Raw genomic sequence first — 26,350 nt, 5'->3', positions numbered from 1 at the left:
TCGTACCTCCCCGTGAGATGAATCTGAGCCCCTCCTTTGTTCCAGAACAAGTCTATACAAGCTCTCTCTCTCTCTCTCTCTCTCTCTCTCTCTCTCTCTCTCTCTCTCACACACACACACACACACACACACACACACACGTTTTTCTGTTCTCAAGTCTTCGTGGCAAAAAGAACCTGCCCACCGATGGCTACCATACGAAAACACTAGAGTCAGATACCATGCAAAGCGCCCTACTCAGCTGGTGTCATTTCACCCTCCCCGCAATCCTATCAGATGGAGACTGTTGGCCCTGAGAGATTAGGGTGTGTGCCTAATGTCACACAGATGGTGAGTGCAAACTCTGAACAAGGGCCAAGGCTTATCTGAACCCCAGACCCACGCGCTAACCTGAAATGTGGTCCACAGACCAGCAGCGCCTTGGCTAACATCCCTGGGACCACATCAGAGATGCTTGCTTACTCCAGACCGTGGAATCAAAAGCTGTGTGTTGACAAGTTCCCAGAAATCAGCTTCGAGGTTAGACCCTGGTCTAAAGCAGTTTCCCATGGCCCCCTTGTCTCCTGGAACCAGCCCCATCTCCCAAAGCCATTGCTCAGTTGTTTCATAGGTGGGCAGGCCCTCTGCCCATCCAGGGACAGCAGGGTACCTTGGCCTCCATGGGCATCCTGCCTGCTGCTGTGACTTGCCAGGACTCCCTCTCTCATCTCCCTTTAAATGTACCTCGAAATGGTGCACAGGCCCTGGCCTCTACCTAGCGCTCTTCTGAAAGGGCTTTGGCCATCACACTTCTTGCGGGGTTGCTCCTCCCAGACATCTCACCCTCCTTCCCACTCCTAGACTGTCCTCCGTGTCACGTCTCTCCTTTGTCTGGACAGGACTGGCCTGTCCAAACTGCTCTCAGGACAGAGGCCAGCAGCTGCTTGGGAAACCTGGCTCGGCTCACAGGAAATGTTTAGCACGACCAGGCATGCGGGATTTGGCCTCACAAAGCAAAACACAGCTGGGTGGACAGCAGCCGACAGTGGGGCACTTAGACTTGCCCGGATTTCATGCTTGGAGGTCTCAGGGCAGAAAGGGATGGGACTGACCTGGAGGCTGCTGTCCCTTAAGGACACCACGGTAGCCTCTGGCCTGAAAGCCTCTGGAAGTCGAGCATGGCCCTACTGTGGGCCAAAGACTTCTCTCAGACCTTAGACAATATCCCTAAGATACAAAACACACACAACCTAGACTTCTCACCTTGCAGTCATTCTTTTACAAATGGGTTGAGCACCTGTACCGGATCAGGCACCGTGTTAGATGTCAGGGACAGTACGTTCATGGACAAGCAGGAACAAGTGTAACGAATGGCCTATCTGGAGGAGTGTGAAAGCACTATAGAGGGAAACATGGCCTCAAGCTGGCATCTGGCATGTGCCTTGACATAGGCCTGTTTGCTTGGGGCTCACTGTGTGTGTGTGTGTGTGTGTGTGTGCGTGTGTGTGTATGTATATATATCATATACTATGTTATATATCTATAACAATCAGGGCAAGACCTAGGCCCTGCCCACCAGCTTATAGCTAACCTCAGGTCATCTGTGGGTTCACAACCTGTAACATCAGTGCAAGGGCCAGGCCCCGCCCACCAGCTCATAACCTATCCCAGGCCCTTTGTGTTGAGCACCGAGACCCTTGGTTCTGCCCTAACATTTGCAGGCAATGGCCGTAAGCTTCTGTTTTGATCTTGGAGCTCCCTAAGCCTCAACCTGAGCTCACCTACTCTTTCTCCCTGTTTCTGACGGCCCTTGGAAAGCACATGTCTGGGCACTCAGGCTCCCCACGCCTACCCTGCACCTTGCCTCAGAACCTGTGCCTCCTGCTCTCAGAGTTATTTCATAGCTCCCGCCTGTCCTTCCTCCTCTTCCTGCCACTCAGTAGATCTCTCTCAACCTGGCTGCTAAGGACCTGACCTCAACATCCATCTTCCCTCCCCTTGGTTCTCTTGGCTCTGAGACGGCAAATCTGTTTTCCCCTTGGTTCAGCAAGACAAGGTCGGTTGCAGCATTTCAGAAAGAACTCCCTAAGTGGATGTGAATGGAAAAACCAACCCAAAAAGCTCAAAGCAAACAGTATCCTAGAAAGGGACCGGTTTACAAAGTTCAGATTTCTAGTCCGAGGGCAAGGAGGGCAGGGATGCGGCCCATCAACTCCCCTCCTCCTTTTAGTCTACGCATTCCCCCACATGCACCTCCTCCTCCAAGGGGAGAAGTTTGGTGGAATGAGCAGAATGGGGTCTCTTTATTTTAGATGAAGGAACATATCACCATTGAGATATCGCTGTGCGGGGCGAGGAGTAAGAGGAAATGGAGGAGGTGATGCAGTAAGGATAAAGCGGGGAGGGATTTGGAAAGAACACATGCACTCAGTGCTGTCCGAGCACACTGCTTCAATCTCACAAACCTATGACATAATTGTTAGCGTTGTTGCCTCCTTACTGATGAGCATCTGTCCCACTGGCCCCGACCCCCAACCCCAGAAAGAGACTTACCTGGCTGGTAGGAGTGGTGGTGCCAGCGGCTGTATTCTGGTCACAAGACTTCCTCTGGCCTCGCTGCTCCTGTGAGGGCCGGGCGCCCCCTCCACTGAGCGTCTTGGCACCGGCCTGGCATTCTGGGGGTCAAATTCCTCCTCAGGGATGACCTCCTCACAGCGTGCCCCACGGAAGCCAGAGCGGCAGACACAGAGCTGGGGCCTGCTGCAGGAGCCCCGGTTCTGACAGGGAGGCTGGCACACAGCTGAGGAGACAGGAAGGAGGTGATGACAGCAGGGCCAGGTACCGTGAGGCCATGGGCCAGCCACCAATCTTACATTCTAGGGGCTGAACCTCGCCGGGCCCCTTGCAGACATGGGAAGCCTTGGGGAAGCTTCTGGAACCATTTCTAACCCTGCTACCCACAGGTCTCCAAGATGAGTATGGCTTTGAGTTTTGGACAAGAGTTGTGGGGTGGGCTCTCACCCCACCGCAAGGATGCCCTGAAGGGAAAAGGACCACCTGACACCCTATTTATGCTTAGATAGCCAATTCTATTGGGCTACAGAAACACCTAATACAGACATTTTATTTCCTGTCTTCTGGTAGCTTCAGAACTTAAAAATAAATATTGTTACAGAGTAGATTTTTTTTCTTTTTTATTATTATTACTTTATAAATAATAGGAATCAAAATTTCCACTTCCTCCCCTCCTCCCACTTCCCTCCCACTCCCCCACTCACCCTCTCCCCTCCCCCTCCAGTCCTAAGAGAGGGCAGGGTACCCTGCCCTGTGGGAAGTCCAAGGCCCTCCCCCCTCCATCCAGGCTTAGGAAGGTATGTGTCCAAATAGACTAGGATCCCAAAAAGCCAGTGCATGCAGTAGAGACAAATCCCAGTGCCCTTATCATTGGCTTCTCAGTCTGCCCCAATTGTCAGCCACATTCAGAGGGTCCAGTTTGATCCCATGCTCGTTCAGTCCCAGTCCAGCTGGCTTTGGTGAGCTCCCATTAGTTCAGGCACACTGTCTCAGTGGGTGGATCAACCCCTCGTGGTCCTGACTTCCTTGGATATATTCTCCCTCCTTCTGCTCTTCAAGTGGACCTTGGGAGTTTGTTACTGAGTAGATTATCAATAAATATTATGAATGAATGAATGAATGTCTTTGTGGGAAAGGTCAGGCATTAGCTTAAGAGCCAGTTGTTTGCTGATGCTTGCCTCCTGGCTGTCACATATGAGCTATGTAACCTAGACCCACTGAGCCTGTTTTCTGGTGAATCACGAGGGTGGGCTGAGGAGGCCAGGAGAATCTAAGGGCCTCTAAGACACCACTCCCAATCTGTCTGTATCCTCTGCAAGCCCTGCCCTCAATCTGTGACTCAGTGAGATAGAAACCTGTTTTGGGCACTGGGATGATTCGGCCCAGTGAGTCCTAATCCAGCCCAGAAATAGGGTGGAGGCTGAAACTGGGTGTTGTTCTGTAAACTGGTTCTCAACCTGCGGGTCAAACGACCCTTTCACAAGAATTACCTAAGACCACCCTGCATGTCAGATCTTTACATTATGACTCACAACAGCAGCAAAATTATAGTTATGAAGTAGCAAAGAAACCAATTTTATAGTTGGAGGGGGGTCACCACAGCATAAAGGCTTGCAGCGTTAGGAAGGTTAAGAGCCACTGTGCTAAGCCTTCACTATGAGCAGCTACTAGCCCTTTAGGACATAACTTCTCTCTTTCCTGGCCTTTCCCTCCTTATAAAGACCAGAGACAAACCCAATGATCTGCAGCTACCCGGAATCCCCTGCAGAGGTCCACACTGGGATGGAAAGCCAGGCCTCTCTCTGCCACTACCTCCCTGGAGGACAGGTGTGACACCATGGCCCAGGTCATTCTGAGTATTCTAAAGCAACGTCTCCTCTGCCTGCCTTCATTCACTCAGGAAGCAGTTGCTGAGCTCTGCTGAGGGCTCCATCGTGAAGACTAAAGTCATCTTTCATGTGGGGTTTGCAATCAAGTGAGGGAGAAGCAGGAAGCTAAAGAAGAACAGCGTGACAGCGTCGGGCAGACAGAAGGGTAACACAGTGTTCCAGGCCATCTGGGAGAGGTCGTCCCACACGTCACCGAAGAGGGAGCAGTAGGGAGTGGACTGGAAGGATTTGAGCAGACTTCCAGAAGCAAGTACAAAGTCCTGGTGGCTAGAAAGAACGGAGCATGTTGGGGAAGGCACCAAGGATCCATGGAGGCCACTGTGGTGGGGAGAAGCGAGTAAGCAAGGTCATTCAAGGTCATGGAGGAAACAGAGACCTTGTTGCCTCCGTTATTTTAAGTACATTTTTGGGAACCATCAGATGTACCATGCACTACTCAGACCACATGCCCCAGGGGAGGGGTTCACAAGAAATCACTCTGAAAGGAATTCCGCATTCTAACAAAACAGACCAGTTTAGAGGAATCTCTGCGGTGGTAAGTTTTGGGTGTTATCTTGACTGGATCTGGTCAATTATAAGGCGGTCCGCTGCTACCAGCTACGTAAGTCTCCTCCTGGGTCGGAGGGAGATAAGCTACTGAGCACATTTGTAAGACATTTTCTTGCTCGAGTCATCTGAAGTGAGGAGACCTGAAATGTGGGTGGCATCGTCCAGTGGCAGGCAGATAGCTTTGTCTTTTGCCTGCTTGCCTTCCCGTTGTCTTACTTGTAGGTTCATCTACTCAGCTGTGTCTTGAGCTGCTGCTTCCATTCTTCAAGAGAGTCAGAGCCCGGTGTGGACTGAAGATCAGTGGTTCTCCAGGAATTCTCCAGACCATCACCATTAAATGGGGACCACTGAGGCACTTGGCCTCGTGGACTGAGCAGCTGCTGGGCTGTCAGTCTCTCCAGTATGAAGGCAGCTTGTTAGCCTACCCAGACAGTATCATACAAGCTAATTTAACAAGCCCTTTTAATGCATATTCATTCTATTGGTTCTGCTCTTCTAGAGAACCCTGGCTAATAGACTCTCCAAAATTCTAGCCCATGCCATCTCCCCTTTGGGAACCTTCCGTTTCTTTAGCATACAGGTACACACTAGCGTTGATGACCTCCTAACTCCCACCTTTAACAATACTCTAAGTCAACCCACTCCAGCTGAGCTTGCTCTCTGGCTTCCTAACTTGGCCACTTGTCTAAGAGCTACTATTCCCTCAAAGTCACCTCCCCATCCCTGAGGATACATCTTCCAGTGGCTGCCTCCTCTTTTGAAGAAAAAGCAAAAGCACTTCCTCGGCATGGCCCTGACTGAGCTCATCCAGTGGATGGGTTTTTGTGTTGTGTCTCAGTGCCCCCGTCTATACAGTTAGCCCCTAGGAGTACCGTCATCTTCAGCTCCTAGCATACAATAGCACAGCCATCTTCTTCACGCTGGCAGTTACTCCCCAGTGGGTGCTGACAATATACCTTGCGATATAGAATCTCATTTAATCCTCTCTACAACCCTCTGCAGCGGGTATGATTACGAGTCCTATTTTACCCATAACACCCATGAAAGTCAAGGAGGTTAAGAGACTTGCCTAGGGTCACCTAGCAGATAATGGAGCCACCATTCGCATCTTTGACTAAATAGCCCATCCTTACTCTTGTCCGCCAACTCCCAGCATGACTCACATGGATCTTTTTCTCCTACAACCTCTGAGCCCTGGCTTGGAGCTGATGGTGAGACAAAAAGGATGTGTTGGCTTTAAATTATGCACCAAAGGGGCCACACTGTAAGTCCAGTCCTGGGGAAGCTGCCCCATCCCAGGTTGGCCTGATACGCAATGGAGGCTTTAGGCCCATTTGCCCTTCTAAAGAAGGCCACATGGTAAATTTCTAATTATGAGGGAAGAAAAGTGCCAGCTCATTCATCTGTTTTGATGAATATTCTTAGGGCACTCACAGGGTCTGAGCTGTGATATAAAAAGTCTCGAGGACAATTATAGAGAAAGGACACGCAGGTCCATGGGGCCAGTGTTGGGTTGGCCAGAGCTCTCAGACTGGTTAGAGTGATAGTTAAGGAAAATGTTTGGGGATGTTATTTTCAGGTGTGTGACTTTTGTTTAACTCTGTGAAGCTGTGTTACTGTGCCTGTCTAAAACACCTGATGGTCTAAGAAAGAGCTGAATGGCCAATAGCGAGGCAGGAGCAAGGATAGGCGGGGCTGACAGGCATAAAGTATAAACAGAAGGCAAAACAAGGCTCAAAAGGCACAAAGAGAGAAAAAGAGGAGGAGGATGTCAGGGGCCAGCCACCCAGCCACCCAGCCACCCAGCCACCCAGCCACCCAGCCACCCAGCCACCCAGCCACCCAGCCTCACAGACAGTCACGGAGTAAGAGTGAAAGTCAGATGTACAGAAGTAAGAAAAGGAAAAGCCCAGGGGCAAAAGGTAGATGGGATAATTTAAGAAAAGCTGGCAAGAAACAAGTCAAGCTAAGACTGGGCATTTATAATTAAGAATAAGCCTCCATGTGGGATTTATTAGGGAGCTGAGTGGTATACCCCTCAAAAAGCCAAAAGAGTAAAAAGTCCCAGAACAGGAAAGTTTCCTGGAGTAAGAGATGCTGACCAGCCATCCTAAAGACGAGAACATGGGCAAGTCTGCCAGCAGGGATATTCAAGGGCCAGGCTACCCAGTCCGTAGGTGGTAAGGGGAGGAGCAGGAAGACAGCTGAAGGAGTCTAACCATGAGCTAGACCCAAAGGCCATGATGTCTTCCTTGGTGCCTCCATGCCCCTCTCTAACAGGTCCCTGGTCCCCATTGAGCAGATAATTCCAGAGACTTGCAAGTAAAACCCTTTCCAAGACACAAACTGCCACCCCAAGATTTTAGCCAATGCCTAGACATAATTTTGTCTGCCCAAATATAACTAGCTACCACCTGCCCACCTGCCCAGGCCCCTGTCACCACCACCTCGGCCAGTACCAGTCTACCTCTCAGTAGACACTGTCTACTGAGAACAGCTTAGCAAGCAAACACTGAGGAATGCAGATGTGCCCTGGGCACATATAGAGCCTGGTTTTCTTTTAGGATTGGAGAGATCACATGGACTCACACCTCTCACCCAGCAGAGACCCCAAACCTGGCGTGCATGAGAGGTGGGTCATGCAACTCCCACCTCTGAGCAAGTGATACTTGCCTCAAAGGCAGCTTTTAAAAAAATATTTTGTTCTTTTTTTTATTTTATGTGCATTGGTGTTTTGTCTTTATGTTTGGGTAAGGGCATCGGATCCCTTGGAACTGGAGTTACAGACAGTGGTGAGCTGCCATGTGGATGCTGGGAATTGAGCCTGAATCCTCTATAAGAGCAGTCAGTGCTCTTAAGAGCTGAGCCATCTCTCTAGCCCCCCAAAAGTGGCCTCACATCTCTCCACCCCTCCAAAGTGGGGTCCTGACACTTCCAGAAAGTCTTTGCTCAACCAGGAATCCCGTTCTCAGGGAGGACTTCGGTTGGTCCAATGAACAGCTCACAGGGAATGAGTGCTCAGGAGAAAAACTGGATCTATCATTTTTCTCTGTCCTTTGTATCATCATAAATAAAAGTCTTAAGACTTCCAGAGCAGCCAGCTGTGTTGAGAGATAAACACCCTCCTGGGAAAGTGACCTTTCCCAGTTTGCTGAGGCAACCTTCCATGTTGGGAGGGTCTGAGGTTTGAACCAGCTCTCACTGGCTTCCTAGAGGTCTGGCTTGTATGGTTTCCATTACTGGTTTGTTCTGAGCCAGTCGTATAATGTATTATAGGACTGGATCATGAGCTCCTCTTTTCTTCCCTACAAACGCACCCCTAAAAGGCTCACAATGGTGGCTCCAATTGCCTAAGAAAAGGAAAATTCTGAAAGTTTTTTCACTTTATGTCCTTGTGTTAAATGCCCTTTTAAACTTTCTTTTGGCGTGTATACATGTGTTAACATGTGGGCGGGTGCACAAGTGTGTACTGGTACTATGTACATGTGTGTACATGGAGGCCAGAGGTGGGCAATGGCTGTTTTCCCTGACCCTTCTAAAGCCACATGGTCCATTTCAAATTATAAGGGGAGATGTGTGCCAGCTCATGCTTCTGCACTTAGTATTCTTAGAGCACTCACGAGGTCTGGGATGTGATAGAAAAAGCTTCGAGTACACTTATCCAGAAAGGTCACACAGGTCCATGGGGCAACTGTTATGCTGACCAGAGCCTTTAGCTCAGGCTGGTTAGAGTGAAGCTGGATGCTAGGAAGCGTCTGAGACTGAAGCAGGGTTTCCACTCAAACCTAGAGTTTCACCATTTGGCTAGGCTAGCTAGCCAGTTTCTTCCAGATATCCCATGTGCCTGACTCACGGGACTACATAGAGGCTGTCACGGCCATCCTGCATTTGTGTGGGTGCTGAGGACTGGTCCTCGTGTTACACATCAAGAATTTTATTGTCCTCAAGTCATTGCTCCAGCCCCGAAAACGGTGTTTTGCAATTGAAGGTGGCTGTGTATGGCAGTTGGTTTAAATTCACTCAGTTCCCTCCACTTGGGAACCCTGAAAAGCTAGTCTCTGTACACTGGCTCCTCTTGCTTTTATTTATGCTCATGTGTGTGCTTTGTGGTACAGAATGGGTGCAAGCATGGAGGTCAAAGGGCAACTCTGCAGGGCCAGTTTACTCCTCTGCCTTTACTTGGGTTCTGGGGTCAATCAGGTTATTAGGCCTGTGTGGCAGGTGCTTTTACTAGCGGAGTCATCGCGCAGGTGGTTTCTTTTGTTTCTTCTTTAAAATATTTATTTATTTATTTATTTATTTATTATGTATACAATATTTTGTCTGTGTGTATGTCTGCAGGCCAGAAGAGGGCACCAGACCTCATTACAGATAGCTGTGAGCCACCATGTGGTTTCCCGGAATTGACCTTTGGAAGAGCAGGCAATGCTCTTAACCACTGAGCCATCTCTCCAGCCCCTTGTTTTGTTTCTTGAAATTGTACTGATGCAGGAAATCTAGTGACAGTGTGAGAGGGAGCAAGAATGACTGTGTTTAAAGGAGACCCATGGAAACAAATGAGCACAGATCTCAAAATGTATCAAAAGCTTTCTCAGAAAATTAGGAAACAACCTTCCTCAAGACCCAGCAATACCACTTTTGGTTATATATCTAAAGAATGCTCAACCATGTCACGAGGACATGTGCTCAACTATGTTCATAGCAGCATTGTTTGTCATAGCCAGAACCTGGACACAACCTAAATGCCCCTCAACCAAAGAATGGATAAGGAAAATGTGGTACATTTACACAATGGAGTACTACGCCACAGAAGAAAATAATGACACCTTGAAATTTGCAGGCAAATGGATGGATCTAGAAAACATCATATTGAGTGAGGTAACCCAGACCCAGAAAGACAAATATCATATGTACTCACTCATAAGTGGCTTTTAGACATAAAGCAAAGAAAAACCAGCCTACAATTCACAACCCCAGAGAACCTAGACAACAAAGAGGACCCTAAGAGAGACATACATGGATCTAATCTATATGGGAAGTAGAAAAAAACAAGATCCCTGAGTAAACTGGGAGCATGTGGATCACGAAATAGAGAAGGGGAAGGGAGAGGAAGTGAAGGAAGCAAAGAAAAATATATAGCTCAAATTTTAAAAATGTATCAAAAGCAAACTGACCATCTCAAAATTGCTCATAGCAGGGACTTTCTAAGGCACCAAAACAAGGCACCCAAGGAAAGGCAGCTCCAACAGGCTGTGCCATCTGAAGAGAGAAACTCCAAGCTTGGTGGACTTTTTCTCCCCAGACAGGGTTTCTCTGTGTAGCTCTGGCTGTCCTGGAACTCACCCTGTAGACCAGGCTGGCCTTGAACTCACAGAGATCTGCCTGACTCTGCCTCCTGAGTGCTGGGATTAAAGGCATGTGCCACCACTGTCTAGAGGTGAACTTTTATTTTGTTTTGTTTTTGTTTTTGTTTCTGAAGACAGGGTTTCTCTGCAGCTTTAGAGCCTGTCCTGGAACTAGCTCTTGTAGACCAGGCTGGTCTCGAACTCACAGAAATCCGCCTGCCTCTGCCTCCTGAGTGCTGGGATTAAAGGCGTGCGCCACCACCGCCCGGCTAGAGGTGAACTTTTATACCCAGCTCAAACATCCTATTTTTCTTATTGAGGAGAGATTACTCTTTGCATTTAAGAAATTAACTCAGTGGGTGTTTTAGGCTCTAACGGATCTTCGGTTGATTGTTGCTGGAGAATTATCAGCATAGCACTGTAGAGCCTCTGTCAGTCCTCTGAGGTTGGTTCACCAGAAGGTGCACAGCTAGCCTCTCCTTATTGGAGGACAGCACCCTTGTGTAGCCAGAGGCTGTGCTGTTTTCCGTCCATTCATAATTTGGATTTTCTGGAACCCTGCCTTCTCCACCCTCCTCTTCTTCACTGAACATTAGGTATGTGGAGAGTTCAGCTCTACAGAGTCAGCAGGATGTCAAATGATAGGAAGAAACAAAAACTCCCGAAACTGCTTTGAAAGCAGGCAATGGATGGAAACATTATTCCCAGACACCCTCACCTTTTTGGGTGCGCCCCTACTACCTTCACTCAGCTCCAAAAGTCGAGCAAAGGTATACTCTGACTTTCCACACAAAAACACATACTTTTGGGAGGAGACCAAGGTCAGAATGGGAAGGCCTGGGGGGAGAAGGTTCTAGAAACAGCGCCCACTGTGTAAACAGATGCTACCCTCCCTGCTTCAGATCCATGAAGATTGTCTGCTTGTTAATAGACCGGTCAGGAGGTAGGGGGCCGGGGCTAGCAGGATATGGTCTGAGCCAGCTCAACCACCCCGGCTGTGTGACTATGGTGCTTCTCGCCTCTCCGAGATGCTTCGCTCCCTACTTAGGCTTGTTCCGGAAGCAGACTGCTGATCTGCTCTCTGCAGATCCTGGCAGAGGACACCAGCTGCGCTTTCTAGAACTGCCCATCCAACACGGCAGCCACAAGTTGTTTGTGGTTATTTAAGTGTAAATGGGTTAGATTGAGATGTCATAAAATTTAAAACTCAATTCCTCATTCTCATTTGCCACATTCAAGTGTTTACTAGTCACATGTGGCTTGTGGTGACCATATTGGACAGCAAAATATAGAACAGTTCCATCACGCCCAACATTCTAGTAGTCAACCCACAAAGCTAAAAAACAGCAGTGGGTGGGGGCTGGATGGCTTTTGAATTTCTTAGCCATGCCCCGTTCCCCTTAGCCAGGCCTAGGCGAGTGTGCAGAAGGAAGTACCACAGTACAGACAGACGGCCCCTTCTTTCTCTCCAGATACGTTTGTGCCACCATTTCTTTCTTCTGGGACCCAAAGACATCATCCTTTTCTCTCTACAGTCTGTGAGGTAAGATGTTGGCTTTAAGATATCCCACCCCTACCAAGCTCCCTGATTGCCCTATATTCTGCCTCCAGGGACCTAACAACCTGTCCCCTACTCTGTGACTCTCTTTCTCAGCCTAACCCTTTACAGATCTGACCATTTCCAACCACCCACAACACTTGTCCCAGGCCCTCCATGAGCACCTCACCTTTAGGATCTGTTTATAAGGACAATGCTTTGGCCCTAAAGGCAGAGACCCTCAGAACCCTCTGTGTACTTATTCTTTCCACCGAAGCCCTGTGAGGAGGGCATTCTGTCAGAATCTTGGGCCTGGGCCTCCAGGCTATGGAGAAGTCAGGGCTCCAGGCTCCATGGCCTTGCCCCACTCCCACCACAGCTGTGCAGGGCCACTGCTCTCCGGACTGTGGCAAACAGCACTGGGGCTCAGACCCGCCAAGCGCCCAGCTCCAAAATAGCAGCTGTATTCACATAAAAGCCTCTAATGAGAGAAAGATGCCATTTTTGGCCCTTTGCACACTCTCTGCAGATGCTGTCTGGCAGGCCAAGTGGGCCTCTACTGTTTGGCGGTCTGAGGGGAGGAAGGGAAGGTGTGAGTCAGACTTTGGCCCCAGCCTCTAGGCCTGGACCGCCCTGTTAATTGCTTTAACAAACGCTGAGATGCTAGGCCACTTGGAGGCTGATGGCCAGGGATTGGGGCAAAAAGCAGCCCCAATTCCCACCAGCCACGGCAGGCACAAGGAAGGAGACTTCATGGCATATCCACCCTGCAACCTTGACTTGGTTGTGAGAGGCCAGGGTTTTGGTGGTTCTAGTTCCAGCAGGGGCTCCCAGCAATGAGGAACAGGACAGGCACTATCAGGGGCAAGCCTGTGATGAGCCTCTTCCTGGAGAGCAGCATCAAGGGCATAGAAGACAGCGCTATGGCTGACATGTAGCCGTCTACCCTTCCTACCCCCGGCCCAGGGCAGAGCATACAGGAAAGTGCCACCTTGCCATCATGGACTGTCTGAATACTAACCACATGAAGGCAGGAGCCACTCCCACTGGCAGACTGTGTCCTTATCTAGAGTGTGGCTGTGCATCTGTGCATCCAATATTTATGGCTGCACAGAGGGATGAAGAAGATAAACTCTGTCCGTTCCTTCATGGAACCCCCCACATTTATCAGAAGGGTATCAGAAAACACATAACAAAGGGATGGAAGACCAGAAACCAGGATGTGAAGAAGACATGGAGGCAACAGTTCAAGGGGCCAAGGTCCAGGGAAAAGCAAGACTGATGAGGAGTGAGTCTGAGCAGGGTGGCTGGAGGCTGCCCCTCTGAGTAGGAGAGCATGGTGCAGAGTCTGGTGAGACCCGAGGCCAAGCACACAGGCAGTGGGTGGAGGCAGAGCCGGGAGCGGCATTTGCTCTGGAGTAGAGGAGGCACGGTCCCAGCAGCCAGGCTAGATGATGTGAGCGAGACAGAGTAAGGGCTAAGAGCCAGGCTGGAAGGGACTCTGGCTTAGGGACCCCCAGAGCAGAAGGCCAGCTGATGCATTCAGGGGTAACGGAAAGACCAGCCAGAGGACTTCTGCAGACATCCAGAGCGGATCACCGCAGACACCCAGGACCTGGGAGGCATCATAGTGAGGCATGCACAGTCCACATAGGACTTGAGAAGCAAAGACAAGCAGTGTGTGTCAAGGAATGATGACGAGCATGAGCAAGAAGGTGGCCCATGTGCCCCTAGCTGTCTGGGATGCCATTTCAAAGGGGAGCAAAAACTGACTCGGGGGAGAGAACGCGTGAGCTCCTTTGCACAAAGAGAGGTTGGGATGTCAGGGAGGCAACCACGACAGACACTGAGCAGGCAGCAGAGTCAGGAGCCTGGGACCAAGAGAGAAGTCTGGCCGGGACTGTCTATACACATGGGCTAGTGGCCCCAAGACAGTGTCTACATCTATGAGGAAGCAGACTGCTCCGGGGCAGTGCAGCCAGAAAGAAAAGAGGAGGGCTGGGACAGTCCTGGGAAACCTGTCGTTTAGTATCAGGTGCAGAAGCTGCAGTCAGCGGCATGCATGCAGAGGATTGTGGGTGCAGAGGGAGCCAGCGCCTGGCTTCAGGAAGCTCCTGGCTGAGGACATCTCATAATGCAAAAAGCCTCATGGGAAATACATACTCGACACGAAGAGTACACAGTACCCTATATGACATCATGTGGGGATATGCATTTCTTCCTACTTGGGTCTCCATTGAGCTCCCATGATATCTTTTGTCTCCTCCTATCTTCCTCTCCACCATTCCCTAACAACTTCTGTGTAGCTGTCCTTCCCATGTGTAAGTTTTCTGCAGGTGGGAGATGGGTGGAATCAGACGAGCACCCTGAGGGAAGCCAAGGGGAACCCAGAAAAAGAGAAAGAGGGTCCTTGTAGGACTGGGATAAGAACCAGAAGGAATAGTGTCCCAGTGCCTACCACACAATGCAGAGGCTCCAGACCAAGAAGTCGGGAGCAAATGCACACCAGGCCTCCAGCACCAGGTCCCCTGAGCAGCAGGGAGGGTGTCTGGGAGAGGGGACAGAAGTTTGACAACAGAAAGGGATTTCTCAGCTTAGCCCAGGAAAGGCATTGTGCCACACAGAGGTACACCATGCTGGGGACAGTGAGATAAGCCCTGTCCTTAGAAATCAAAGTCAAAATGACAGCTCTGTGTATAGAACCCAGAGAACACAACAGACCATGAATGAAATGTTTGACCTAAGTTACTTCGTTTGTCCTTACAACTCCGGAAGGGAGCAGTTATTGTTGGTTGCGGAGCGCAGAAGAGGACACCGAGACACAGTCTGAGCAGCTGGTCCAGAGCCATACACCCACCGAGTGGGTCTCTAGCATAGGCTCTGCTGACTGTGTTCCAAACACCATATGTCTAGCCATGTGCCGGGCTGTCTGCACAGCTGCTCATTTAGCAGAAAGAATGGGGGTAAGAGCTGGAGACTGCTGAACCCCCACTCCCTTGCTTGGACAACTATCCACATTCATCTGCATACGCGGGGGTGGGAATCAAACCCAGCCTCATGAGTCATTGTATTAAAATGCAGTCATATACAAATCTCTGTGAGTTTGAAACCAGCCTGGTCTATAGAGAGAGTTCCAGGACAGCCAAGGACAGCTAAGGCTACACAGAGAAACTCTATCTCAACAAACAAACAAAAAACCAGGAATAAGATGGCTCAGTGGTTAAGAGCTCTGCCTGCTCTTCCAAAGGTCCTGAGTTCAATTCCCAGCAACCATCTGCAATGAGATTTGGTACCCTCTTCTGGCTGCAGGGATAAATGTAGGCAGAGCACTGTGTACATAATAAATAAATAAAATTTAAAAAACACACAAAAAAACAGAAATATAAAGGACTTATGGTGACCTGGCGCACTGTGAGAATTATAGATTGTATTGCTGTTAATACCAAAGACAAACCTGTGTAAGTTGTTATACACTGTATGACTAAGACTCAACTAAAAAGGGACCTGGTGACTTGCCCAAGGATCTAACACTAGGGTTTGAACATCCATCTCCTTAGACCTGATACCGGAATCTAAAGCATAGACTCTTAACCTTAACTCTGAACCTTATTACAAGAGTTGGGGTCTAGAGATGGTGTCTAGAGATGGGCAGGCCACTCCTCAGTCACTGTAGGGTCCTCCCCAGAGCGGCCCCAGACACTGTGTATTCAAGTCAAGATAGGAAGGCTGGGGCAGGCTCTGAGCCCCTTCCCCAGTTGTGTGGAGACAGGTGAGCTAGTGTGAGAAAACCGAAGACTCTCCTCAAACCAGCGGCTGTAAACAGGACAGTCACCTCACATCCTGCTGCCCTTGCCCTCAGTCAGCTGCTTCCACAGACACGTAAACACATGAATCATGCAGAAGAACTGGCAAGGCCACAGAAAAAAGGCAGATACCAAAACCAAGGGAGGAAACGGTGGCCCAATTCCAGACCCCACCAAGGTAGAGAGAGGAACTTGGGACGCAACAATGTGGTAGCCAGAGACACAGCAGCCCCCAGGTTCCAATGACTCTGGGAGAAGGGAACAGACTAGCCAGGGTGGTGGCATAGTGTGTTAGGACTTAGCGTTGCTTCCGTGAGTGAAGAGAGGGGCCAGGAAGAGGTGGCAGCTGAGCCAGAACCAACACTTCTAAAAACAGAATAAATTGAGTTCTCTTGATACATTATATCGAGGAGCCAGATATAATATATCTGGGGAGCCAGAAGAGAATCCAAGTTCTCCACATGGTTTGGGGTCCAACACTGAAATGGGGTTATGTCAAACACTCCTCCTTTTCTTCTCTCATCTCCCACCTGCCTGAAGGGCACCCCATGTGGACGAAATTGCTAGTACAGAATCCTGAACATTCTCTGGCATGGCCTCTCCCCATCCCTAAGGGCAGCTGCTTAGAGGGGAGGGAGCAATAAGAAGCCACTGGGGAAGTACAGAGCCAGCTGTCAGAGTTTAGAGCTAAGAGCGCTGTATTCTACACAGCCCTGGGCCCGGTTATCCAGGGCCAACACCCTGTTGCTCACGTGGTTTTTATTAGGCTCATTAGCAGCAAAATAGCAACAAGCAAATAGCATAGGGACCAACTAATTACCATACCGCTCTTCAGTGGGAAGCCCTCTTCAAGTAGGGAAGAGCTGCCAGCCTATAGCCTGGTCTGAGAATTAGAGGACAGGTTTGGGAGTGTGTGTGGCCTAACCAAGCTGGACGGAGAAATAATGGGGGTATAGGTACCTACACGTCCTCCAGCAGCACCCTCTGAGACATGAGGGTGCACACACGCTTGGTCCTAGACACTTTGCACTCACCCAACCTCAAGTTTCCAATGTTGAAACTACAGTTTGGCAAAGAAAAATACTGGAAAATCACAAGTGAGTTAGAAACAGCCTGTAGGCCTGCAGGGTTGAAAACGACCAGGCCCAGACCCCTCAGGCATCTGGGCAGAAGCCCACTCCCTGTGAGGCTGCCTGTTCCAGTCAACCCAAGCCTCACTCTACCAGCCAAAGGCTGCCTGCATAGATTGAGCCCTCTGGAACATACCAATCTCCTCCTCCAACCTTGAACTTCAGACATCGCCAGAGTCCCCAGGGACTACGCTACCCTCCCCAGCACTCCGATGTAGAGGGAGGCCCAGGGCAGGTACCTGGTAGCAGGGCGTAAGTCGCTGCCTTGAGTCAGGAGTTACCTGAGCTCCGTTCTACTTCTGCCACCGCCCGACTTTCCTCATCCACCAAGGGGGAAGGTTCAGCACAGTCTGTGTAAAATGGATACTGTAAAAGTATTGGCTCTTGCCACTGCCTCTGACATTAATGGCGGCATGGGTCATGGCTCTCCCACCCTTAAGTGAAGGGTCGGCCTAGAAGTGCTGACTCCTCCTGCCTCCATCCTTGGTCTCCACACAGCTAAGAGGATTTTTTTTTTCTTTCTCAACATTTAAGACAGCTTGGCAGGTTTCAGAGTAATCTGAGAGAAGGCTGTTCCAAAAACTGACTCAACCTAATTTGATCATCCTAGTACCAGGTCTGCCTGATATAGGCCAGGATTGTGGGCCAGGGGTCAGGGCAGAGGTGGCTTCCCACAGCCCACAGTGAGAATGAAGCCCCTCCCCCGACAGAGGTATTTTCTGCAGACCACAAACACGGGTAGCAACACAGTGGGGCAGAAGAAGGAAATGTAGGAAGTTTAAAACATGAGCGAGAATCTGCTTCAAGGAAGTTTCTGTCTGGAAACTCTAAGTCTCCGGAGCACCGCCTCCACTCTGAAGACCCGCTGCACCCTCAGAAGGAAGCCAAGGAAGACCCGTCTGGTCCAGGTCCTGGAGTTCTCATCCACTTCCACCTCAAGAGCAAGACAGGTGGATGGGACGGGAGATACTCACGTTTGATGCAGTGGTTGGTGCTGTTTGATGTCGTCCATCCTGGGCAGCACTGTCCCCCGCAGACATGTCTCCTGTGGAGTCGCCAGAGCAAAGTTAACACAAGGATGCTCAGAGTTGGGACTTTTCACACAGCCCCCTTTAGGCAGGACTTGGGGGAGTAGTTAGAGGCTGGGAAGACTGTCCCCATTCCACGGGGAGGCCACCTGGTCCAGGAACAACCACTATGGCGTGACAAAGACCAAAGTCGCGTCTTGCCCTGCCATTCCCTGTGTACCTCTGGGAAGCCTCAGTCTCTCCATCTGCGCAATGGAGACAATACCTGCCTCGCTGAGTGACTATGAGGAGTGAGAAGAAGTGTCTAGCACCCAGTACCCAGAAGTCAACACAGAGCAGAGCATGGTGGTACCCTGACAGGAGTTCTAGGCCAGCCTGGGACTGGGCAAGACCTCATCTCAAACAATCAACACACACACAAGCGCACACGTGTGCACACACACAAACATGCACACACACGCGTGTGCGCGCACATGCACATGCACACACATGCATGCACACACGCACACAGTAACAAGGACAAGATGGTAAACAAGTCCAGAGAGATTCAGTCATTTGCCAAAGCCATGTGATCGTCGAGTACCAGAGCCCAGTTCAAATCTAGCCTTGCAGGCTAGTGGGTAACTCGGTGAGAGAGAGCCTGCCTAGCTAGGTTGGAGGCCCTGGGTTCTATCCAGAACACCAAAACCAAAACCTCTGAGTTGGTCGAACTCTAAACCAGGCTCCAAGTCAACAATGCCTCTCACCAAAAGCCACACTCTGTGCTCTGTGCCTGCCAGTGCTGACAAGGAAGTCATGTATCAACAGTCTTAAGGATATGGATGCGTATCACCGTCCCGCGAATCCAAACCAGGAGGAGTAGAGACCTGGGCAGGCCCAGATGCGATCAGACTGAGGGCTAAAAAGGGAGACTAAAGAAACAGGGCTCTTGGGTCACTGTTTAAGAAAGGCTTCCAGCGTGCTAGCTGGTAGGAGAAGGGACGTAACGAAGCCACCTCTGTCCAACCAGAACAGTTTTCACTTGGGAACGACAATGGCCCTGACACCTTCATGAGACCTTAACTTTGGGTCCTGGTGGGACACTCACTCTAGTTGTGCAAACGTTGGCCTCAGGAGTCTGGTGAGAGCCACCAGTAGCAGAAGATTCTCCAGCCTGAGATCTCCATCTGTAGATCTGCCATAACCAGACAAGGGAAACGCCCCCAAGAGGGAGTGCCCCCAGACAAGGGAAACGCCCCCAAGAGGGAGTGCCCCAGGGAAGACTTCTTTGGACAGGACAGGCGAAGCTGACTCTGACTCCCGGGGCCCAGTCATAAGAAGCAGAAATGAACCAGGGCTGAGTGGGAGGGAGAGGCTGGGGGGCCAAAGGCTGGAGTGGGTGGTCATTCCTGGGATCCTTGGGGCCAAGATGACGAGCATCTGGTGCCGCTTAGGAAATTGTTTGACATTTGAGTGGACCCCAAAGCTTGTGCGGTTGTGAGAGTAATACAAAGAATTCAAAATAAATTCCTAAAGACTGCAAAGGCTGAGGCCCATTCCTGGCCCTTGGGCCCAATCTTGTGGGGCACGGCCTCCCAGGGAGCTTTCAGAATGTCCCGCTGGCCAAGAGCTTTGTCGTGCTGGCTACCTCTTCCGGCACGGTCCTGGTTCCACAAGGCTCTCCTCCCAATCAAGGCCCAAGCCTCTGGGCCCCAAGGAGAGAGCTGCCCAGTCCCCAGCCCCGCCCCCAGACCTAGTGCTTTCCGGTATATACCCAGGTAGAAGCGGAAAAACAGTCCACTTATTTGGAAGTAGTGACAAGCATCTTTGCGGCTTGGGAGGTCTTTGAGAGAAAACAGGCTGCGTGCCCTGGGAGTTTTCTAAAAACCAGCGCCTGTGGGAACCCAGCACAAACCAAGGAGTCTACTTGGCTGGGAATAAATCCTGCCAAGAGGCCCCCTGAGCCACGCATCACCCCAGATGCTCTCAGGATGGCTTCACAGCTAAGAGTAGGAAGTCAGCAGTCAGGTCTGCCTTGCCAGCCTACGGAGGAGTCCTAAGGGATGTCAGGAGCAGAGCAGAGACTGGCCGGAATCAAAGGCCGTCAGCAGCAGGGTCAGGGTGGCCCTGGGAGGGTACTGAAAGGAGATTCAGAATCTCAATGGACATCTGCGAGGATCTCACAGGTCCAACCAGGAGAGCAGCTTGGAGGTGATTATCCTCCTGTACAAGGCTCCTCTGACCAGTGTCTGGTTTCCCTGTTCTCACTGCCATCATTTAGTAGCGGTGGCTCATGGCACTAGTGTACACCTCTATCCTCAAAGGTTCTTTCCTTTTTCTCTTTGCCTCTGCAGGCTGACACAGTGCCTAACACATGGTATACATTAAATACTTCTTTTAGTCACTGGGTCCCGGGCTCCCTCAGAAGTGGGCTGAGCAATGCCAAGGGTAGGAAAGAGGATGTTAGGTTTCTATGACCAGGAAACTTAGCAGTACTGACTCCCACGGCAAGGAAGTGATTTCCTGTTCCATGATTTTTCTAACCTACTTAGGCAGGGAGCAGGTCTCCATCTAGGTCCTCAAGCTGGATCCTGTCCCTGGGCACAGCCAGTCCACTTCTCCATAGAGAGTAGAAGCCTTGGGATTCAGCTTCCAGAACAACAGCTGGTGCCTGACCAAAAACTGGAAAGCTTCTTTTTTTATTTCAAATTTTCCTACATTTCTTTTCTCTTTTTGCAAATAGTACTGCTTTTAACTTGCAATAATGATACAAAGTTTTCTTTTAATTATGGATTTATTTATGCAGAAAAATGAGTCAGGCTCTGTTTGTAATGGCAAAAAAATGTAATTCATCTAAACATCCAGAAACAGGAGGATGAATAAATAAACTGTGGTATATTTAGACAAAGGAACAATATACAACAGTTAAAATGAATAAACTTGAGCTGTATATTATCATAGTTAAGTCTCGAAAGGCTAATGAGGAAGGAAAAACATTGTAGGAGAATACAATATGCTATCATTTATCTAAGTTTAAAATATGCAATACTGTGTATTTTATGGATAGTTACATCTGCTATAATAGTATGAAGCACACACTGGAAATATTTAAATCCAAATTTAACTGCAGAAAGAGGGAGGCAAATTTATAGAGGAAATTTAATTTAAAAAACTAAAAATAAAATAACTTGTGAGTTCTGTTATTTTTAATGTCTTTTAGTATTCATCTAAAACTTCATAATTTACTTCAAAATATATAACATGGAATTCTGTTACTTTAATAATATATTGAGGAATAAAAAGCTGGTGAGATGGTTCACTGGGTCAAAGCACTTGCTGTCAAGCCTGACATCCTGAGTTCAAGCCCTGGAACCCACTTGGTGGAAGGAGATAAAATAAAAGAATACGGAGGAAATACAAAGATGATCTACTATGAGGCTGGTCCAAAAAGCACTGAGCACTGGGAAATAATGGCTTAGTGAGTCTCCTGTAGACTGTATGGCATAGCCATACTGCTCACCACTGTACCTCAGACATTTAGCACAGTGTCTAGCACATATTTTTATTGATATTTATTGAGCTCTACATTTTTCCCCCTTCAATCCTTCCCCAAGGTCCCATGCTCCCAGTTTACTCAGGAGATCTTGTCTTTTTCTACTTTCTACTTCCCATGTAGATTAGATCTATGTAAGTCTCTCTTAGTGTCCTCATTGTTGTCTAAGTTCTCTGGGATTGTGGTTTGTAGGCTGACTTTCTTTGCTTTATGTTTAAAAACCACCTATGAGTGAGTACATGTGATAATTGTCTTTCTGTGTCTGGGTTACCTCACTCAAAATAATGTTTTCTAGTTCCATCCATTTTCCTGCAAAATTCAAGCGGTCTTTATTTTTTCTGCTGTGTAGTACTCCATTGTGTAAATGTACCACATTTTTCTTATACATTCTTCAGTTGAGGGGCATTTAGGTTGTTTCCAGGTTCTGGCTATGACAAACAAAGCTGCTATGAACATAGTTGAGCACATGTCCTTGTGGCACGATTGAGCATTGGATATATACCCAAAAATGGTATTACTGGGTCTTGAGGAAGGTTGTTTCCTAATTTTCTGAGAAATTGCCACACTGACATCCAAAGGGCCTATACCAGCTTGCATTCCCACCAGCAATGCAGAAGTGTTCCCTTTTCCCCACAACCTCTCTAGCATAAGTTGTCATCAGTGTTTTTGATCTTGGCCATTCTTACAAGTGTAAGATGGAATCTCAGAGTTGTTTTGATTTGCATTTCTCTGATGACTAAGGATGTTGAACATTTCCTTAAGTGTCTTTCAGCCATTTTAGATTCCTCTGTTGAGCATTCTCTATTTAGGTCTGTACTCCATTTTTTATTGGATTATAGCACATATTTTTTTTAGAAAATACCCACTACATCAAAAATTCCATAAGGACAGGGTTTATCTGTCTTGTCCATTGTTATACCCCCAGGGTCCAACATAGAGCATATTGAAGGAGTTAAAAAAAAAAAAAGTCTCAAGTAGCGATGGTATGCAGTTCTACATTCCACCAGCAGATGGCACTTGGTCCCTAGCTCTGACTTTTACACAATGGCCAGAACAGACATGGATTGAGGAAGTTAAGGAATAATTTTGTCATTCAGCCCCTCCCCAGGGGTTTAATGGTATTCCAAAAGAACTCATTATCTACTAAATGTGCAGGAGACAAAACTGAGGAGCCAACTCCAGCACAGGTGTGTGTCTGTGGATACAGCAGGTGCCTGTAGGTGGCACCTAGCTGCTTACATACCTGTGCCCATCCACCAGCTTTGTCTTGGTGACAGTCTGCTTTGCTTAACTTTATGACTTCTAACAGCAACTTTCCAACACACACACACACACACACACACACACATAACGCTTGCAGTATAAACTCCCCTATGACAACCCAAACTTCATCCCTATACCCCTGGGCAAATGCCAACGGTGAAAAGTCTTGTTCTAAGGCAGTGTTAAGTCAGTCTGACATGCCATCTACAGGTGTCACTCTGGCCAACTCCTTCCTCGTGTTTTCTACTGACTCCCAGGGGTCCCCGGTCACAGTGTCTCTTCTCTGAGCCTCTCCACTACATTGTACTGCTCCATTGCTCTTAGCAAACCCTTCCAGTGCTTTTAGAGATGTGCTCACCGGCACATACTGTTCATGATTTTAAGTATCTGAGGAACGGCATTGGATTCTGTGGGTCCCCGCCTCCTTTCCCAGGTTCAGCAATATGTAATCAGGCAGTTGTTGGCACAAGTCAGGAAAGTGGAGAAAGCAGAAACAGGGCAGATGTCCCATTAACTCTCCTTGAAGGGTCCTATGCCGGAGCCACTTGGCAGCATGCAGATCTGTGCCCTGCAGACTTTGGGCTAGGCCTCCGAAGGGCAGCAAGGGAGTCAGTCCATTTACACTCAGGGAAGGCCAACTATGTGCAGGCGCTGATCTGCTGGGAACACAACCCTGCTTTCATAGAACCCGTAGAAGTGAGCACATAGGCAGAAATAGAAATGTATAAATGGGGGCTCTAAGGAAGCGTACGGTGAGGGCAGAGAAGGGACGAGACCCAGTGAATTCTGAGGAAGTATAGAGGAAGAGCGCTGCATCCAAGGAGAACAGTGTGTGCAAGGTCCAGAAAGCAGAAACTCCCCAGAGTGGAACTAGGGGCCGAAGCATCCGGACCACTACCTGGGACTAAAACCAACAGGTAAATGAGGCTCAAGCCAATGGCTGCCAAAGCCCCTCTTAGCCTTACCAATGGCACCCTGCCCAGTCCGGCACTGCCAGGCTACAGTGCCTTCATTCCAGAGACACCTGGATCCTCAGGTAAGATCCCCGACCATTGTAATTCTGGGCAGGGTGTTGTTGGGGCGGAGGAGGGGGAGCCTCCTTCTGTGGTAATAGAGTCCAAGGTCCCCGGCGAGTGGGTGGTGGAAAAATAATTATTTGAAGAGTTGGAGAGAGACTTGTACATTAAAAAGTGTACAAATAGTGCTGACACAGAGACTCACTGGCACACAAACCCAGTCCCTCACACAGCGTCGGGGCAGCCTTTCCCTCCAAAGAACTCCTAAGCCCATGCCTAAGCCCTCTGCGAGTCCCAGCAGCCCCTGAGCCCGGACCATACACTTGTCTTGGCGCGCCGGCTCTCTGTCAATCCCTTCCTGGAGAAGCATCTGTCTTCGCGCCCTGGTGTCCCCATTTCCCCGCCCAGATCCTCCACCTACTGGCTCCCTGAGCCAGTTTAACCTTCTCTGGGCCTCCAGAACCCAGAGCGCCCACCCAGCTGCCTGCTCCCCAACGGCCGCTCTTGGCAATGTTGCCTGTCACGGAGCTGGATTAGCCCAGCACAGAATGAGCTAGAAACGCACAAGAATTTAACGTCGGGGCTCCGGACGAGCTGGTGTCCAAGGGAAAGGATAGTAGATTTATTTTTTTTTCCCCAAAACTTTTTGAAAGCTGGTTCCGAGCCCCGGCTTTGGAACCTCGGAGCGGTTTCTCTACAGTACTGAGGACAAAGGGGCACAGTTTCCTCTGGTCCCTAACGCCAGTGAAGGCATGACCGTCCGACACCCCCCCCCCCTCCCGCCGCGCGCATCCCTTATTCGCCCCCTCCCCATTCCCTCTCCAGTGCTCACCCGGTGAGCCGCCCTTGCCGTGCAGCCGCAGGTCGCTGCGGGGTCACCGGGCGCGCGACAGAAGGCGCAGCCCGGGCTGCTGGATGCGGCTGGCCCCGGGGACTGCTTCTTCGGGTCTGGACAGGTGGCTGGACTCGACGCAGCTGTTGGGCACGGGATGGCCTCCTGGCCTCGGCCTCCGCCTCAGCGGGCCTCCTGGGGCCCCGCTGGCCCGGCTGGTTCCACTCCGAGGGCGACAAGCCAGACACCGGAGCATCAGGCTCCCGAAATAGACTGTACACCTTGGCTGCAGCCGCTACGGGGTGGCTGCCCACGGGGCGCCACAACCGATTCGCATCCCTGCTAGCTGGTTCGTATCTCCCCACGGAGTCCCTTTGGGCATGACCTGTCCCCATCAAGAGAGCCAGAACAAATGGCAGAAAACTCCTCCAACGCATCCTGAGGATGCGTCCGGAGCAGCGGGCGGTGATCGGAGCCCTCATGGCGCCAGAGAGGCTGCGGAGCTGCGGGCACCGGAGACCTCGCGGGGAGATGCTCTCTATCGTTCGCTCCGTGAACTTGCCTGGCGGCTTGCCCCACCCGTCTAGGGGGGCTCTGAAGGAGCCGACTGGGGGGCCAGGGAGTTCCCCGACAAGGACTGTATGGCGTGAGTTGCCTGGGCTGCGCACCGAACCTGAGTCCACTGCACCTCCACGCCGGCTCCCCGCACTGCAGCCGTCTGAAGGGAAACCGGAGGGTTTTATTTTTGGAAACCGCCCCCTGCTTTTTCGTCTCTTTTATCCACGCCATGCCCCCTCCTTGGAGGGACAGCTCGGCCCCCTTATTACGGGAGACAGGAATTCCAGCAACACCCACTTTGGCACCGAGAAGCCAGCGGGCGGCGAGGGGATTAACCCGTGAGGAGCTGCGGGTGACTCAGGGCAGACCCGGGAACTGGAAGGACCATGACGTCTGCCTGGACAAGTGCACCTGAGCCGCTGATCTCCGGTCTTGAGCAAGCTCAAATTGTCCACCTGTCCTGAATGTATTTCCTGATCCTGACCTCACGGACTCAGATTTGGAACAAGGCTACTTTTCAGGCCTGAAGGAGGCTGAGAAGGTACCCAGAATGGAGTAATGGGGACAGAGTCTGAGGCATGCGCGCCTGATCCCGTCGCTTCCGCCCCTGGCCGCTGGGGGCGCTAGGCGAGAATGCAGGTGTCCCTGGGGCAGCAGCTAGGAGCCGGACACCTATGGGGAAGGTTAACTGGGGGCGCGCGCCCCCTAGTGGAGCTAGCCGCACGCTTGGCAGTCGGGCATGCTCTCTGCCAGCGGCCTCAGCTCCTCGATCTTAATCAGCTTCCTGGAGCGTCAAAGCTTGGCCTGGACCTGTGGTGAGAATGGCTGCCCCTGGAAGAGGTATTTAGACATGGAGCCTCTTGAATACGGTGACCAAAGAAGGGCATTGCCAAAGAGGGAAATAAGAAGCAGGCCTATGGCCTGTGGGCTCATGGCCCACTCCCTGGACTCCTGTCACAGCCCCTCATTCCTGGGGGCGGGGGGATTCCCCCTAGGGAGACTAGATGAACCTCTGATTGGTCCCTGACAGGCCTGGTTCTTACATCTTATATTGAAGGGTACAGGGATGTCGGTTGCCTCCCATCTGAGCACCTTTTCAAATCTGCCATCTTTCTCACCCATGTCTCCTGCCCCAAAGCCTGAAGGCCTTTGGCAGGGGCAAATAAGGCTTTCCTGGAAATGTTTTCACAGCTTACTATCTCTTAGGGAGGCAGAGTAAAAAAAAAAAAAAAAAAGCGCGGGTGGAGGACACCCCTGACAACTTCCCGTACCAGCCTCTCCCTTCCAGAAGCCGAGGTATACTTCGTTGGAGAAG

The 26,350-nt window shown here is 50.2% G+C and overlaps 1 protein-coding gene across 1 annotated transcript in view; it reads right to left on the bottom strand.

Moving 5' to 3' along the window:
- The window catches only part of Ltbp2 (latent transforming growth factor beta binding protein 2), an 85,303-nt gene extending 60,197 nt beyond the window's left edge, over window positions 1-25,106 (bottom strand). Inside the window, exons 1-3 of the mRNA XM_038336584.1 lie at window positions 24,478-25,106; window positions 17,781-17,851; window positions 2,533-2,779 (exon numbers count right to left, since the gene is read on the bottom strand). Coding sequence (XP_038192512.1) covers window positions 2,533-2,779; window positions 17,781-17,851; window positions 24,478-24,959 — 800 coding nt within the window. The 5' untranslated portion in view covers window positions 24,960-25,106. The remainder of the gene's footprint in view (window positions 1-2,532; window positions 2,780-17,780; window positions 17,852-24,477) is intronic.
- Between the last annotated feature and the right edge of the window lie 1,244 nt (window positions 25,107-26,350).

This window comes from Arvicola amphibius, chromosome 7 (genome assembly GCF_903992535.2).
Source record: "Arvicola amphibius chromosome 7, mArvAmp1.2, whole genome shotgun sequence".
Classification (NCBI taxonomy): Eukaryota; Metazoa; Chordata; class Mammalia; order Rodentia; family Cricetidae; genus Arvicola; species Arvicola amphibius.
The sequence above is the reverse complement of the archived record's forward strand: the minus strand, read 5'-3'. Positions and strand labels throughout refer to the sequence as shown.